Genomic DNA, 16,876 nt, shown 5'->3' on the forward strand with positions numbered 1-16,876 from the left:
TTGTAAGCTTTTTATTAGGTTGTGTGTATATATACTTTAATTTTTATTTGTAGTATATTTTTCTCTTTACTATATTCACACTCATTGATTCTATTGTGTCAATTCGTGTCCTTTTTATATTTTTGTTTCAATATATTCTTGTACTAAAATTTCAATTTTTGTTATTCGATTAAAAAATTAGATATTTGAGTTATTTTAAAACAATAATATTACTCACTCCGTCCCTTTAAAATAAAAACGGTTAAAATGATATTGAATTATAATATAAAATTAGTAAAGTAAGATAGATATAAAAAACGTGTGCTAGTGAAAAATAGATTTTAGATGAAATTTTTTTAAATAAAAGGTTTTATTATACGAGGACGAACTAAAAAAAATGTTTTTATTTCAGAATGGACCGACGGACACGTGCAAAAGAAGGGAATGTGATGTGGTGGAAAATGGTAATGATGAAGTTCCACCGTTTGTTCCATTTTGTGGGCTCAACTAATTATCATGCCATCCAACCTTTTTCTTTGACCATCAAGGGTAGGGGTGGCAAATCGTGCGTGTCGGGTCGTTATCGTGTCGATACGATAACGACACGAATACGATAACAACAAACACGAACACGACCCGTTAAGAAAACCTCAAACACGAACACGAACACGATCCGCTACTCTCAGACACGAACACGACACGAACACGACACAAACCCATTAACGACACGAACCGTTTCGGGTCAACATGACACGAACACGACACGAACCCATTAATAACACGAAAATAAGTATTGAAAAATGAAAATAATAAGAATAATAATATTAAAATATTATGTGTTAATAAGAATAATAATATTAAAATATTATGTGTTAACGGATAACACGAACACGACACGAACACGCATTGTTAACGGATAACACGAACCCGACACGAACACGACACGAAATTTTCGTGTCCTTAATGGGTCGACCTGATAAGGACACGAACACGATAAGCTCTGGCCCAAACCCATTAATTTCGTGCCGATTCGTGTCGTGTTATCGTGTCATGTCAAAAATTGTCAGCCCTAATCAAGGGTATATTACCACCTCTTTTCCCTATTGTCATTCTTGTATAGATATTCCATCAACTTGTTTTTCTTTAATTTGTATCGAAAATCGAGCTTTCATTAAATACTCTATTTAACTAAATTGTGTGTGTTGTTGGCCATGTTAAAATAGTTAATATTCGAAGTCAAAAGTATCGGTTTCATAATAATGAATTCATTTTATTATTTTATTACGTTCCATGGTAATAGAATTATTTTTCTTTTAAATAAAAATTAATATATCTTGGTAAAATAAAAGTTCAGACTCGATTAAGCAAATCCTAGGATATCTTTGCCAAGTACAAACAACTCTAAAGACATGAACTATAAAGAGATAGGAGGATAAAGAATCGGAGGAAGGGATAATATTCAGAGAAATCTCATCATTGTTGCACAAAAGAGAGAAGACTCAGACTCAGACTCAGACTCAGACTCGAGAGAATGACAAATCAAGATAAAATGGCTTAAAATGAACCCTCACTCAGAATTGAGTGAAGATATGACTCCTCGATTTCCATGCGGGTCAATCAGAGAGTCACGGGTCCCAAATCAGAGTCAAAGCACAACTAGCACCCGGCCCGGTGGGGCATTTGGGCTGGAGACTATTGAATAGGTAATAGATTTGGGCCACATATAGAATTGGGACTCAGTCATCTTTATAGTCTCCTATGCTAGAACAAAGCGAAGCTAACATTAGTGAGCACATATTTTGTGAAAATGTTGTGCTCATAATCAAGAGACAGCAAAGTCAAACTTAGATATAAAAAAAATCACACTAAATTGTCAAATTCTTTGCAACTCAAATTGCTATAGTTTGAAAAGAGATAAATAAAAACAAACATTTTTCTATGGAGAACATATATCGTCAAAATCTATCATATGATATGTTCCCTCAATAATTCCCAATAAGAAGACTTAATTTAATTTTCAAATATTTTTTCATTTTTTCAAATGAAGGGACAACTAACATGGATTTAGGTGAAGAGAATTATGGCCTCTATGAAACTAGGCAAAGATAACAACTTCGTGATTGATGGGAGTGAGCCTACTTATAACAACAAAAGGTACAGTTATATTCTTCTCTTAATTGTATACAAGTCTTCGGACAAGGGCCATATTCACGTTGTATAATCTTCAAATTTCAAGATTTGTATGATTATTCCACAAAATATGTTGACCCTTTGTATCTGGGATTTTAGAAATTTAGGACTTTGATTGATGTAGACTTCGATATTATATGTAGAAGAACATACTACAAAGTGCACAACTCTACACATGCGATTGGGATCTCGGGAAGAGACGACTGTTCTAGAGACTCGGTATTGTTGGAGCATGAAACCCGAAAAGAAGTGAATCAGTCCATGATCATGATGATAGAATTGTAAGGTCGTACGTATATATTTAGGCACAGCCTGATTCCTATTGTTACTAGGATGATGCTTGATGTTTATATTAGAAATTTTTTGTGAAATCTCTGATTTGATATTGCCCCATGCTTAGATACATACCGCATTAAATTGGTAAACAATTCTTGTATGTTGTCTTTGTTATATTCATGATTATTTGTGTATTTAGATTAACAAATTTGCAGTGTTTGAAGTTCCCCATCTCTTGTCTGAGTCAAAAATAGATAACTTGAGTGACATTAACTCAAATCAAATTAATATTTAAAAAATTGTATAGTTTGCCTTTTGCTACCACTGCTAAAAACATAGTACTCCTACTTGATTGATTGTTTAAGTTTTAAAAAAATGTTAAGACAGCGATATGTTCAAATTCCCAAAACCAAAATTATTTACTATTAGCGGCATTTACTTGTCAATCTGCCATTGTCAAAAAAATGTTAGAACATTCTTTATATACTCTTTTTCTGCCCCCATGCCGTCTACGTACCATTTAATCACGAACTGCACTTTTTAAGTTTCCCAAAAACTTTCTTCACAAAAATTAAATTATTTTTTTATTTATGTGATGATAATATCTCTCTCTCTCTTAAAAAAAAGTAAAATAAATAGTAGAATTTTAAATTTGTTGGATAGATTGCAATATTAAACGAGAGTGGAATATCTCTTTAGTGCAATAATTTATTTAAAAAATGGGATAAAAAGTTAGTTGGTGGAATTACACTATTTGGGAGACTGGATCAACAGTTCCCAATAATACATTCGTTTCATAATTCATTCATGCATGTAGATTTTGTTGTTTGGGCACACAAACACATAATATATTGTAATTTTATTTTACACTAATAGTATTATTTTATTTTGTTATGTATATTTATATTCTTTTATTTGAAAGTTTCAACACACTGATAAAAAAAAAGACTGCATTCAGTAGGTGTGAGGCGACACACCACATCCGTATCTTGAAAAGGAAAAAGTGTGTTTGCATTTTCATGTTTTGGGATTGGAGGAGTTTTGTTTTTAACTTCTTAACATTCTTTTCTCTCTCCTCTTTGTAGAGAGAGAGCCACCGAAAAGCATATAAACGACGACAAGTTATCATGAAAGCAAGAAATTTAAGCAGTTTGATTAGACTACCCAACCATACGCATGAATTTATATAAATATGCCCCATGTGTCAATTTTTCATTTTTAAGTGAATTTTCAATTCAATTTATTAATATTTTATTAAGTAAAATTACACTCCAAAAGCTAGAGGGGTGATTAATTAATTGATTTTCAAAAAAATGAATAGAGTGAATCAGAATCCATTTTTCTTGGTGACGTATGTTTAAAACTATATATAAATTAAAAAGGATATATAAACTAGCTCCAATAGTTCTTTGGAGACTTTGAGAGTGATAATTGAAGTATAATTATTATTCGGCCAATTGGAATCGATACAAAATTTAGTACTGTAATACTTTCAAATTAGCATTTAAACCCAATAGTAGAATTGCAACACAAATTTAAAATTATTTTTTTTGTGTGAGAATTTTGAAAACTATACCACCCTTTGAAAACTATGGATTGAACCAATAATCCTATAATCAAACAAACATATATACCGAATTCACGATATACAACACGTACGATTCATTGAACTTATACAATTTTTAAAGAAATTGATTAATAAAAACTATTTCCCCAACCAATTCATACTTTTTAACAATAAATTCATCATATTTACTAACTTGTAGTTAGTATAAAGTATAAAGGGGCTTGGTATTGTAGGGCAATCTTACTCTAAGAATGCCAATTCAGCCTGAAAATTTGTAATTTAAAATTGTCCATTAAATTAGGGTATTAGAGCTTGAAATTTCTAAATTCGATAAATTTACGGCCAATTAACACGCATATCGAGTAGGTCTCGATTGACATGTATATGATATATGTGACAAAGCAGTTAGCACCATTTACGCGACGACCATTGTTGACATAACATATGACACGAGAAATAAGAGTCACGATATTTATGAATCCAACCGATAAACCATCCAAAAAGTACAACAGAAATTAAACACCAGGCAGTTACGACTCACCGAAATAACCACTTTCATAAAAGCTACAACTGAATCATCACTAATTAAAAAGTCCAATACTAAGAAGTCGCATATACTCCATCGATAAAATATTTACCCCTCAGTCAATAGACTAGAGATTCGAGTCATCATAAGAGCCGATGAGATTTGAGCACCATTACTTATCAATCTTTAAAAAAAGGACATATAAATAAAAATTACTATCTAGGTATAAAAGAAGGAATCAAATGAAAATGAACTAGGTAGTATATCATTAAAGCAAATACACTAATGTTGCTTTTGTGACCTAGAATAGAGAAGGGTATCACTTTCCCATTTCTCTTTATAAGATAGGAAAAATCTCAAGTCAACCTCACCTCATCATTTGGTCTTGCTTAATTAATCTACTACCCTCACTCTTAACTTTATCTCCCTCTTTATTATCTTTTCCCCTCTTCTCATCAATGTCACCACCTTTCTAGCCTATACACACACACACACATATATATATATATAACCACCACAACCTTTCCCAATCAAAAAAAATGTCACCCGTGCGAACCCAAGCCTCCATGAAAGTCGCACGTGGGTACGAGTCGGCCACCCTCGCCCTCGCCTGCAAGCGCCTCCGCCCCCTCGCCCCCTCCTCCGCCTCCACAGCCGCCGCGTTCGATATCAAGAGCTTCATCAGACCGGAATGTGGTACTAGGAGACATGGAACCTCGGATAATCAGAAAAGAGATTCAGTTCAGGTGACATGTCCTTACAAAATCAAATCTCTTATTTTTTTTCTAATTAAATAATACATATGATAAATGCTGATTTTCCACCAAAACCTGCTTGAATTAAGCTGTGTATGTCATTTAAAATGGTATAGAAGCTAGATTTCCAAGTCAGGAATTGCAGTTCACATTATGCAAATGTCACTATTGCATGCAATAAAACACACACACACATTAGAATTTTCAATGTGTATGTATCTACTTATAGATATATATTCCTTTTTCACACTTTTTTCAAATCCAACCAAAAAAAAAAAACTTGTGGTGTGAATGCAGCCCGGTGGGACGAGGTGGAGTCCGGCACAAGAGCAGATCGAAATACTCGAGAGGCTTTACCAAGGCGGCATGCGAACCCCCAACGCCCAGCAAATCGAGCAGATCACGGCGCAGCTGGCCAACTACGGCAAGATCGAAGGGAAAAACGTGTTTTACTGGTTCCAAAACCACAAGGCGCGCGAGCGCCAGAAGCAGAAGCTCAGCCTCAGCCCCCAGAGGCTGAGGCCGCCTCCTCCCTTTACCGCGGTAAATTTATTTAATTTTATCTCAAATTTTTTACCTGGTCGGATATTTTACTAGGCTCACCTGTAGGGAGAGGAGTTGGAGTGCGGAGGTCAAAAGAGGAAATGTGGATCGAGGGCGTTTGATCAACGCGTTGAAGTGGATTACAGATGCTGCACAGAAGGAGGAGACGGAAAAGAAGGAGAAGATAGAACCCTCGAGTTATTCCCTCTGCACCCGGAGGGAAGATCTTGAGGGTTTGATAATTAATTAATGGAATTAATGTTTGACATTAATTAATTATGGTTATTTGTAGGCGAAAAACAGTGGAGTTTGAACTTTTTATTTGTAGTATGCTTTTGATTAATTAATGGTATGCAGCTGCCAGTCCAATGTTTACTTTCCTTTATTTTCTTGGTTTGAAGAAGGGAGGAAGAAAATTAGTTGTATGTGGGCAACTTTCTGATCATATTTTCAGTTATACAGTGAATTATTTGTAGATGTGATGGCTATTTGGAAGCGTTACTTTTGACTATAGAAATATTTACTTTTTGGTTGGAAAATGGTTCAATTGCTGAGAATGGTAGGACACTGAAGTCCATGCATATCTATAAGTTCCTTTCTTTCATGGGCAATTTTGGTGCAAGTGTGTGTGTCTATGTATAAATTTATTTTATGAATAATTGTGAGGTAGTGGTAGGTGGGCCCCGGTTTGGAGGGAATGAATTTGAAAATCTATAATTTTTGGATATTATATATGTTTTGAATTTGGCATATGCAAATTTCATCTTTTAAACTCGAATTGAATAAGAAGGTTTGTGTGGTATTGTATGTAATCTTTGTATAGAGTTTAATTTTACATTAAAGAAGATAATTTGTTATAGTGTAAATTACTCTGTACAAGTTAATTCCAGATTTGAATTCACTATTTTTAATTTAATATTTTCCTCAAATCTCGATACTTGAATTGTCTAAAACTGCTGTAAAACCGCATGGAGTTATTGGTGTCTAATCTAGCATTTAATTTTTCATATATTGTGATTTGAATTGAGGAACGATGAATAATAAGTACTATGTCCGTCTCAAATTACTTGAATTGTATTCCATTTGAGATATCTCCAAGTTACTTAAATAAAATTAACTGTGATTCTCCTTTATCACGTATAATAACTTGAATTTCAATCTATTAAGTCAAGGAGAAGTAAGTGTCTTACCAACACCACTTTTCTTCTTAATTTGTTAGTACTATTCACTCGTGTACATATCTCGGATAATTGGAAGCTAGGCAAAAGTAAAATTGAAATGAGACGGATGAAATATATTATCAGACACTCTCTACACAAAACCTAAAAAGCCAATAAAAATTGTGGATCTCTTTTGTATGATTCTCTTACTATAATTTTTTGTACAAGTAATTATTGAATGGACTACAGCCATCAAGCTTTCCCAAAAGACGTTTTAGCCCATACTTTTAGTATATGGGCCTCATATTTTCTAAATAGTAAATTATTAGTACATTATCACGGGCCTTCCTACAAAGATTCGGGCTTCTTTAGTTTTCCCCATATTTCATTTTGGCCCAATATTCTTTTTATGGGTGTTGCCCAATTTGTTTTTAAGCGAGAAAAAGATAATCATACCTATATTTCGTTAATTATACTATCTAAAATACAAATCAATAACTGTGAAATATATTGAAGTTCATATAATTTGTAACATAAATTTTGTTATTTGGAGTAAAGGATATTTGACTCTTAAAATTCCAAGATCACAAATATTTTAAAATCTTATTCAGTACAAATTAACTAAATTAATTTTACTAATTTTAATAACAATATTTTTTTCCTGAAATAGAACTATTTATGAAATTTATTGACTTTAAATATCAAGATCACGAGTATCTTAAACATGGTACAAATAATTCAATTACCTTCTTAATAACAATATCTGTTTTTCTGAAATGGAAACTTTATTAAGAAAATCTCCTGCTTACTACTTGACTTTGAAAATTCCAAGATTCCTTTAAAATCTTAGGCAGTACAGAGTATTCCCTCCTTTTCATTAATTAAAACTGGTTCACTTGATAAAGATTTTAAAAAAATAAAGGAAAAAATTAATAGAATATGAATCCTATTTTTATGTAATATTAATTTTATAATAAAATGTAAATAGATTGAATTAATAGAATTTGATGTCAATTATTTTGTCCTAAATTTGAGAACATTGCGAGAATAAAATTTACCTCGTCATTAGTGTAGGTACACGTGGCGTCATCTATGCTCCTACATCGCAGATGTTCAATTTCAACGGCTGCGATTTAAGCCCCTTTCATCAACTAGGGTTACACCAGAGTCACTCATATATATCGCCACCACTTCATTTTCCTCCGTGAGTGCGGTGCAGTTCCCTGCTCTCCCGAAAAACCCAAAAAAAACTCTGTTCCATTTTCTCTCTCGATCAGTTCCGAGGAGTGAGGAAGTATCCAATTGAATCAATAATCCAGCTGAAATTGAAGAAATGGCGCAGGTTCAGGCACAGCACCAGAATGTGGCGGCGTCCTCCCCCGGCGGAGCCCCGGCGGCGGCTCCTGGTGCGGCCACGGCTGGGCAGCTTCAGGCTACCACCTCTCTCTACGTCGGTGACTTGGATTTGAACGTCACGGACTCGCAGCTCTACGATCTGTTCAATTCGACCGGGCAGGTTGTGTCGGTTAGGGTTTGTCGCGACATTGGCACTCGCCGAAGCCTTGGCTATGGCTACGTCAACTTCAGCAACCCCCAGGATGGTTAGAACTTCCAAATTTGTGATTTTTATCACCATTTGCTGCATTTCATTTTAGAGCCTTTGTTTGCGTGTGCTTGTTTATTTTGACACAAAATGTTTTAGCTTTCTGACATTTATGTGTTTAGAGAGATTGATTGGGAATAAAATGGAGATGGTGAATGTATTGTAATTGATAAATCACATGACTGTAAAAATTTTCATCGCTTCCTATTATTTATTCCTATGGTTAAGAAGATTTGTCAGTTATTTTTAGCTCTTCCTGCTTTGTCTGGAGCTTTATATCTTGTGCCTTTTTGTGTATGTATATTTCCATATAAATAAATGAATGTTGTTGTGCACTGTCTGATGTGTTCCTATCATTCGAACTAACAGCCGCTAGAGCTATGGAAGTCTTGAACTTCACACCCCTGAATAACAAGTCTATCCGAGTCATGTACTCTCACCGGGATCCCAGCACTAGAAAAAGTGGAACTGGAAATATCTTTATTAAGGTAATGTTCAGATCATGTGTTTGGTTTTATTTGTATCCATTATTTAAGCCTTTCTAATTGTAGTTTTTGTTCTCAAATAGTTTGAACTTAATTAAAAAGATACTGTCACATATATTTAATGCTTATTATATTGAATTGTTATCTTGATTTATCTATGTAGAGTCTTTTACAGCTTTCTTCTTCGTTGTGCCAAAATATGAAATTAGCTCTATCCGTTATTATGATACGCAGCTATTGGTGTGTAGAACTGTCTAGTGATTCTGTCCCATATCCTGATTATTTAGATGAGTAGTGGTGCTGCTCATTCATTCACTAGTTTTAATATTATAACTGACTATCACTAGTTTTAATATTATAACTGACTATCTGTATATATGAAACCTACTTACTTTTTTACGGTATTCTTGTTAGAGCTCTGTTTATCTTTTGCTTTATGCGCTTCCTAATGAACTTCCTTTGCAGAATTTGGACAAGTCAATTGATAACAAGGCACTGCACGACACTTTCTCTAGCTTTGGAAACATCCTTTCTTGCAAGATAGCAGCCGATGCTAATGGCCAACCTAAGGGTTATGGTTTTGTGCAATTTGAGACTGAAGAAGCTGCACAAAATGCTATAGATAAGTTGAATGGCATGCTCATGAATGATAAGCAAGTCTATGTTGGGCATTTCCTCCGCAAGCAAGAGAGGGATACAACTCAGAACAATATCAAGTTCAACAATGTTTATGTGAAAAATCTGGCTGACTCTACTACAGATGATGAGCTGAAAACAATTTTTGGCGAATATGGCGCGATAACTAGTGCTGTAGTGATGAGAGATGCAGAGGGAAAGTCAAAAGGTTTTGGTTTTGTCAATTTTGAACAGGCTGATGATGCTGCTAAAGCTGTTGAAGCTTTAAATGGAAAAAAATTTGATGACAAGGAATGGTATGTTGGCAAAGCACAGAAGAAGTCAGAGAGAGAGAATGAACTCAAAAGTCGGTTTGAGCAGACAACCAGGGAAACTGTTGACAAATTTCCAGGAGTTAATCTATATGTTAAGAACCTAGATGATAGCATTGATGATGAAAAGCTCAAAGAACTTTTTTCAGGATATGGCACCATCACCTCTTGCAAGGTATTTTACATAGTTTGATTCTGGACTAGAGTGGATTTAGACTAACGACTATCACTTATTCTTCACTTTTTGATGCATGTTTTCTAGTTATACTGATATAATAATATCTTTGAATGCAGGTTATGCGAGACCCCAGTGGAATAAGCAGAGGATCTGGGTTTGTTGCATTTTCAACTCCTGAAGAAGCTTCCAGAGCTGTGAGTTTACACATTAATGACATCCTTTTCATTGCTATCTAATTGATTTTTTTCCTGGACGATTTATATTATTTGTTTTTCATTCAAGCTTTCCGAAATGAATGGGCAAATGGTAATCAGCAAGCCCCTTTATGTTGCTCTGGCGCAACGCAAGGAAGAGAGGAGAGCCAAGTTACAGGTACATTCTATTTTATATTATCTTTCTCTTGTCTACTTATTAAATCTGAAACATGCATTCATGAGGATTCTCCAACACTCTTTTGTCTGTGCTTGGTTGCCCACTCTTTTGTTTCATTACGCATATGTATGATGTTGGACTGCACTACCCTATTTTACTCCTTTAGTTCTGGTTTTCTAATACTGAAATTTCTTTTTATGGTCTACACATGTTTTGTGTTGTCTCTTTGAATTATACACTGATGTGTTCCGAAACCAATGTTAATATAGGCCCAATTTATGCAAATGAGGCCTGTTGCAATGCCACCTTCTATGGCTCCACGCATGCCTATGTATCCCCCTGGTGCTCCTGGTATTGGGCAACAGATGTTTTATGGACAAGGTCCTGCTATGATTCCTCCTCAGGTATTCTTTTCTGAATTTTTTATTTATTTTTATTGTAGTGTTTATCGAGTGTTAAGTGTTATCTACAGGATCTACTTCTTCCGATTCTTGATCATTCATCATCTTTAACTTGTTTGTAAAATTAAAAATCTTAGGAATATGGCTATCTGTCCTACTTATTGGATAATTCTAACTCAATTAAATGTTCTAGGCTGGTTTCGGTTATCAACAGCAGCTTGTTCCTGGAATGCGTCCTGGGGCCGGCCCTATGCCAAATTTCTTCATGCCGCTAGTCCAACAGGGTCAGCAAGGCCAACTGCCTGGTGGCAGACGAGGAGGTCCACCACAACAAAATCAGCAACAAGTGCCTATGATGCAGCAGCAAGTTGTACTTCAGTTCCTGGATTTTCTAATCTTGTTTATAAAATATTGTACTAATCATTATTGTTTTTTTTGTTTAGATGATGCCAAGAGGAAGGATTTACAGGTATCCTCCTGGCCGTAATGCACCAGATGGTTCCATTCCCGGTGTTGCTGGAGGAATGCATTCCGTTCCATATGACATGGGCGGCATGCTTCCTCGTGATTCTGCTGGTCCACAGCCAGTTACTGCTTTGGCTTCTGCCCTTGCTAATGCAACACCCGAACAACAGAGAACGGTAAGCAGACTGCCCCAAGTGTACACAGTAAATTTATTTTAGTCTCGTAGTAGCGTTTTTAATAATGTCACCACTTCTTTTGCAACAGATGTTGGGTGAGAATTTGTACCCCCTCGTTGATCAGCTGGAGCACGAGCACGCTGCCAAGGTCACAGGCATGCTTCTAGAGATGGACCAGACCGAGGTTCTTCATTTGCTCGAGTCCCCTGATGCTTTGAAATCTAAGGTTTCCGAAGCAATGGATGTCCTGAGGAACGTCCAGCAGGCCGGCAGCCCTGCAGACCAACTTGCCTCGCTGTCGCTCAACGATTCTTGAGAGTGATGTAGACATGGTCCTTTCCTGCGTATGTGAAACAACTTTTTGCTAGTGAGGGTAGTTCTTATTTGGGAGCACATTGTCTAGGAGTTTTCATTTGAGATTATTGTTTAAATTCCATTTTGTTTTGAAATTTGTTACAGTGGTTGGTTTCTGGAGTTTCTATTCATTTGGTTTGCAATTTAGTATAATCTGGGGCTGTGTAGTCCAATTATTTTTTGTGATTCTACTATATTCCTATGTCGAAAATAGAAAAATGATTTTAAGAGCATTTATTTTTAAACAAATTCTAAATAAACCACAAAATTTTCTCAACTGTAATGCCGAATAAATGATGAATCTATGAATAAATACCGCAATTTTCTCAACTGGAAAATTTGACTACGTCACGAAGTGACAATTCCACGGTGCACGTGGCATCATCATAGATACCCGTAGACCAGATAATCGTATCAACGGCTGTGATTTCACCTCTTTCCTGCAGCTAGGGTTTCACATTTTCATATTTATACCGTCACAGTTAACTGTATTCACCGAGTGCGGTGCAGTTCCCTGCTCTCCCGAAAAAACCCAAAAATTTTCTCTCTCAAAGCTCCATATCGCTTTCCGTATCCCAATTTATCCCCAATTTATCATTACACCCAGCTGAAAACCCAAAAAGAGAATCCTCTTTTTTATTCTAGCCCTAGAATCACCAATCTCCCTGAAATTCGAGTGATGGCCCAGATTCAGGTGCAGCACCAGAATGTGGCGGCGACGGCTGCCCCAAATGGAGTGGCGGCGGTGGCGGCGCCGGCGCCTGGTGGAGCGGCGGTGGGACAGTTTCAGACGACATCTCTGTATGTCGGTGACTTGGATTTCAACGTAACGGACTCGCAGCTCTACGATCTGTTCAATTCGGTCGGGCAGGTTGTCTCGGTTAGGGTTTGTCGCGAGCTTGGCACTCAGCGCAGCCTTGGCTATGGCTATGTCAACTATGCCAACCCCCAGGATGGTTAGCGCTTTAAAATTTTATTGTTTTGTATCACCGATTGCAGAGTTTTAGAGTCTTTCTCTGCATGCACATGATTTAATCGCAGTATAGTAGTAGGATGTTAAGCATGGTTGTGATGTTGAATCCTTCGGATGAAATTGATGACAGTATCTGTTAATTTTGAGAGAATAGTTTGATAGGAATGGAGATGGTGAATTTGTCATGATGAATATTTGGATTGTCAACAATTTTGAGTAGTATTGTGTGATATGTGATAATGTTATTTAAAAATTTGAGCTTTTATAATCTGAATCATCAGGTTGTTTTTGCATGTAAATGCTTGAGAAAAGATGGTCGTTCTAAGACCTGAAACTTGTTGCAATATGTTTTGCATTTTAGGCATGTATGTGACGTCTTGCCATCTGGATAACATATTTCCTTATTTTGTTTGCTACTGTCCGGCACTGTGAGCAATCATTTTCACTTCTAATCTTTCTGCTCTTGTTACTTTTTTAATTTGGTGATCTTGTTGCTTGCGTATACTCTTTTCTGGCTAAACCAAAGCTGTGGTTTTTAACTGGCTGATATTATTACGTCATCTGTGGTAACAGCTGCAAGAGCTTTGGAATTGTTGAACTTCACTCCCCTCAATAGCAAGTCGATCCGTGTGATGTATTCTCACCGCGATCCAAGTGTTAGAAAAAGTGGAATGGCAAACATCTTTATCAAGGTAACGTATTGTGATTGGTTTTTAATTTCTTCATTATAGTGCCTTTTTGGTTTCTTTCTAGTCATTGTTTTTTGAGATGTTTAGATCCACGGCTACGTCACACCTTTTCATTGTTGACATAATGTGGTTATTCTCTGTTACTGCCTCTTTTTCTGGTTGAGCAAAGATCTGAAATTAATTCCATTTGCTAGTGTTATAGTAATTGACAATTTGGTGAGCAGAACTGTCAAGCAACTGAGTCTTTAATTTATGTTGAGAGGAAATTAGGAATAACTCCACTGCTGTTTCATTCCTTAGTCATAATTCTACACATGCTGTTTATCTGTTCCACTCACCCATTTTTTGTATGCTATTCTTGTTAGAGCTGTATTGTTATGATTTTGAACCTAGAGTTTCTGCATGTACTTTCTCATGAATTTTCTTTTGTAGAATCTGGACAAAACAATTGACAACAAAGCTTTGCATGACACGTTCTCTAGCTTTGGCAACATCCTTTCCTGCAAGATTGCGACAGACCCCCATGGTCAGTCTAAGGGTTATGGATTTGTTCAATTTGATACTGAAGAAGCTGCACAAAGTGCTATAGATAAGTTAAATGGTATGCTTATTAATGATAAGCAAGTCTATGTCGGGCATTTCCTTCGGAAGCAAGAAAGGGATACTACACAGGCCAATGCTAAGTTCAACAATGTGTTTGTGAAAAATTTAGCTGATACCATTACAGATGATGATTTGAAAACAACTTTTGGTGAATATGGAGTAATCACTAGTGCTGTAGTGATGAGGGATGCTGATGGGAAGTCGAAATGTTTTGGATTTGTAAATTTTGAGCATGCTGATGATGCTGCTAAAGCTGTTGAAGCTCTGAACGGAAAGAAATTTGATGACAAGGAATGGTATGTTGGTAAAGCCCAGAAGAAGTCTGAGAGAGAGCAGGAACTTAAAACTCGGTTTGAACAAACTACCAGGGAAACTGTTGATAAATTTCCTGGAGTTAATTTATATGTTAAAAACATAGATGATAGCATTGATGATGACAAACTGAGAGAACTGTTTTCAGGTTTTGGTACCATCACCTCTTGTAAGGTATTAAATATCCGTTTCTTACACTGGATTCAAATAATGCTGTCATGACCATGTGATACCAATTGTCTCCAATTATACTGATGCGATGATGTCTTGTCTTGGGTTACAGGTTATGCGTGATCCTAGTGGAATAAGCAGGGGATCTGGGTTTGTTGCCTTTTCAACTCCTGAAGAAGCTTCCCGAGCTGTGTGTATTGATACCATAACTATGTTTGTCTAGATGAAATATCAATATTGTGTGCTTGAACTAATCGTGTTGTTGGTTGTCATTGTTAGCTTACTGAAATGAATGGGAAAATGTTAATTAGCAAGCCTCTTTATGTTGCATTGGCACAACGCAAGGAAGAGAGGAGAGCCAAGTTACAGGTATATGCTTCTTATTTGTAAAAGCATGTATGGCTGTATTTGTTAATGGATTTGGTGAAACAAAATATATTTTCCTTCTCTTGATGACCCACTGTTCCACAAAAATGAGAATAAAATGATGGTTTAAATTAGTTTCCACTTTCCACCAGTGTTTTTGTAACAAACTTCAAAGACATGATACCTGCATGTGTGTAACCATTTTTGAACTAGTTGCCCAGATCTAGTTTTTTCTTTTTTTCTGATTTACGGCTATTGCTTATTGATATTTGCACATGTTTCGAATTATCGTGTATAATGACTTTATTTGTTCGGAAAACTGTGGTACACTGCTTCTCCTAGGCCCAATTTTTGCAAATGAGGCCTGTAGGAATGCCACCTTCTATGGCTCCACGTATGCCCATGTATCCCCCTGGTGCACCTGGTATCGGACAGCAACTATTTTATGGACAAGCCCCAGCTATCATTCCTCCTCAGGTGATCATTGTCTGAGCTTAATAGTTTATTATGTGAGGTTGTTTCATATTATTGTGATATGGAGGTGAGTTTTGGTTGTAAATTTTTTTTTATCCTTGTAATATGTGAATAGGATATGCTACATTTGACATGTGGCACCTCTGTTGTTTTGAATGATTATTAGATAATAATTCTAACTACTGCAAAATGTTTTAGGGTGGCTTTGGTTATCAGCAGCAGCTTGTTCCTGGAATGCGCCCTGGGGCTGCTCCCATGCCAAACTTCTTTATGCCACTAGTCCAACAGGGTCAGCAGGGCCAACGACCTGGTGGCAGACGAGGAGGTCCAGGGCAACAAAATCAGCAACCTGTGCCAATGATGCAACAGCAGGTTCTACCAACCTTTCCGATGTTTTTTGATCTTTCATGGTTCGCTGTTGTGCTAATCATGATGTATTCTTTTGTTTAGATGGTGCCAAGGGCGAGGATGTATAGGTATCCTCCTGGTCGTAATGTGCCAGATGGGCCCATTCCTGGTGGAATGCTTTCTGTCCCATACGACCTGGGCGGCATGCTTCCTCGCGATTCTGCTGTTCCACAGCCTATGCCAGTTACTGCTTTGGCTTCTGCCCTTGCCAATGCAACACCTGAACAACAGAGGACGGTAAGTAGTCTGCCCCAAGTGTACAAATTTCATTCATTTTTTTCTCGTCCTCGTCCTCGTCCAGTGTGTTTAATGTGTATACTCAACAGATGCTGGGTGAGAACTTGTACCCACTCGTTGATCAGCTTGAGCACGAGCATGCTGCGAAGGTTACTGGAATGCTTCTGGAGATGGATCAGACCGAGGTTCTTCATTTGCTCGAGTCGCCTGATGCTTTGAAATCGAAGGTTTCTGAGGCAATGGATGTCCTGAGGAACGTCCAGCAGGCTGGTAGCCCTGCGGACCAACTTGCTTCGCTGTCGCTCAACGACAACCTTGTTTCTTGAAAGTGATGTGGACATGGTCATCTTGTCCTGCCTATCTGAAACAACTTTTTGGTAGTGAGGGTTTTATATTTGGAGACACTTTAGGATTTTGCATTTGAGAAACTTTCTGTTGGCTTGCAATTACTTTTATGGATTTAACCTAAGTTCGTTGGTTTTTGGAATTTAATTGCGTATATCTCTACAGTTGAATGTCCTCGCAATTTCAGTCCGGTGATTTCCTGTCCACTTTGAATGCGATATTTACTTAGATATAGTACACACTCACCTTCCCCAGTCATTACACGTCTTACTATTTAAGAAGAAAATCGAAGAAGATAGTAAAGTAGGAGTATTTCTGTAT

At 36.6% G+C, this 16,876-nt stretch overlaps 3 protein-coding genes across 3 annotated transcripts; all 3 read left to right on the top strand.

Moving 5' to 3' along the window:
* Nucleotides 1–5,027: 5,027 nt before the first annotated feature.
* Nucleotides 5,028–6,313, top strand: LOC125185499 (WUSCHEL-related homeobox 4-like). The gene is made up of 3 exons (XM_048082034.1): nucleotides 5,028–5,284; nucleotides 5,591–5,836; nucleotides 5,903–6,313. Exons 1-3 carry the CDS (start codon nucleotides 5,078–5,080, stop codon nucleotides 6,065–6,067), a joined length of 618 nt encoding a protein of 205 aa, XP_047937991.1. The 5' UTR covers nucleotides 5,028–5,077; the 3' UTR covers nucleotides 6,068–6,313.
* A 1,877-nt stretch (nucleotides 6,314–8,190) lies between these two features.
* LOC125221878 (polyadenylate-binding protein 2-like) lies at nucleotides 8,191–12,130 on the top strand. The gene is made up of 9 exons (XM_048124191.1): nucleotides 8,191–8,597; nucleotides 8,969–9,087; nucleotides 9,550–10,206; nucleotides 10,326–10,403; nucleotides 10,492–10,581; nucleotides 10,851–10,985; nucleotides 11,176–11,349; nucleotides 11,426–11,623; nucleotides 11,712–12,130. The coding sequence occupies exons 1-9, from the start codon at nucleotides 8,330–8,332 to the stop codon at nucleotides 11,937–11,939; spliced, it is 1,947 nt and encodes a 648-aa protein (XP_047980148.1). The 5' UTR covers nucleotides 8,191–8,329; the 3' UTR covers nucleotides 11,940–12,130.
* A 333-nt stretch (nucleotides 12,131–12,463) lies between these two features.
* On the top strand, nucleotides 12,464–16,719 carry LOC125221877 (polyadenylate-binding protein 8-like). Its single transcript, XM_048124190.1, has 9 exons — nucleotides 12,464–12,933; nucleotides 13,524–13,642; nucleotides 14,072–14,728; nucleotides 14,838–14,915; nucleotides 15,005–15,094; nucleotides 15,434–15,568; nucleotides 15,764–15,937; nucleotides 16,016–16,210; nucleotides 16,300–16,719. Exons 1-9 carry the CDS (start codon nucleotides 12,657–12,659, stop codon nucleotides 16,534–16,536), a joined length of 1,962 nt encoding a protein of 653 aa, XP_047980147.1. The 5' UTR covers nucleotides 12,464–12,656; the 3' UTR covers nucleotides 16,537–16,719.
* Nucleotides 16,720–16,876: the final 157 nt, after the last annotated feature.

This window comes from Salvia hispanica, chromosome 4 (genome assembly GCF_023119035.1).
Source record: "Salvia hispanica cultivar TCC Black 2014 chromosome 4, UniMelb_Shisp_WGS_1.0, whole genome shotgun sequence".
In the NCBI taxonomy this organism is placed as follows: domain Eukaryota; kingdom Viridiplantae; phylum Streptophyta; class Magnoliopsida; order Lamiales; family Lamiaceae; genus Salvia; species Salvia hispanica.

Excerpts from the sequence above, each read along its gene's own strand:
- LOC125185499 (XM_048082034.1), top strand. The coding sequence starts at position 5,078 with ATGTCACCCGTGCGAACCCAAGCCTCCATGAAAGTCGCACGTGGGTAC. Across the intron at positions 5,285-5,590 it reads AGAAAAGAGATTCAGTTCAG|CCCGGTGGGACGAGGTGGAG; the intron begins GTGACATGTCCT and ends GTGTGAATGCAG. Across the intron at positions 5,837-5,902 it reads CGCCTCCTCCCTTTACCGCG|GGAGAGGAGTTGGAGTGCGG; the intron begins GTAAATTTATTT and ends GCTCACCTGTAG.
- LOC125221878 (XM_048124191.1), top strand. The coding sequence starts at position 8,330 with ATGGCGCAGGTTCAGGCACAGCACCAGAATGTGGCGGCGTCCTCCCCC. Across the intron at positions 10,404-10,491 it reads CTGAAGAAGCTTCCAGAGCT|CTTTCCGAAATGAATGGGCA; the intron begins GTGAGTTTACAC and ends TTTTCATTCAAG. Across the intron at positions 10,986-11,175 it reads CTGCTATGATTCCTCCTCAG|GCTGGTTTCGGTTATCAACA; the intron begins GTATTCTTTTCT and ends TAAATGTTCTAG.
- LOC125221877 (XM_048124190.1), top strand. The coding sequence starts at position 12,657 with ATGGCCCAGATTCAGGTGCAGCACCAGAATGTGGCGGCGACGGCTGCC. Across the intron at positions 12,934-13,523 it reads CTATGCCAACCCCCAGGATG|CTGCAAGAGCTTTGGAATTG; the intron begins GTTAGCGCTTTA and ends CTGTGGTAACAG. Across the intron at positions 14,729-14,837 it reads GTACCATCACCTCTTGTAAG|GTTATGCGTGATCCTAGTGG; the intron begins GTATTAAATATC and ends CTTGGGTTACAG.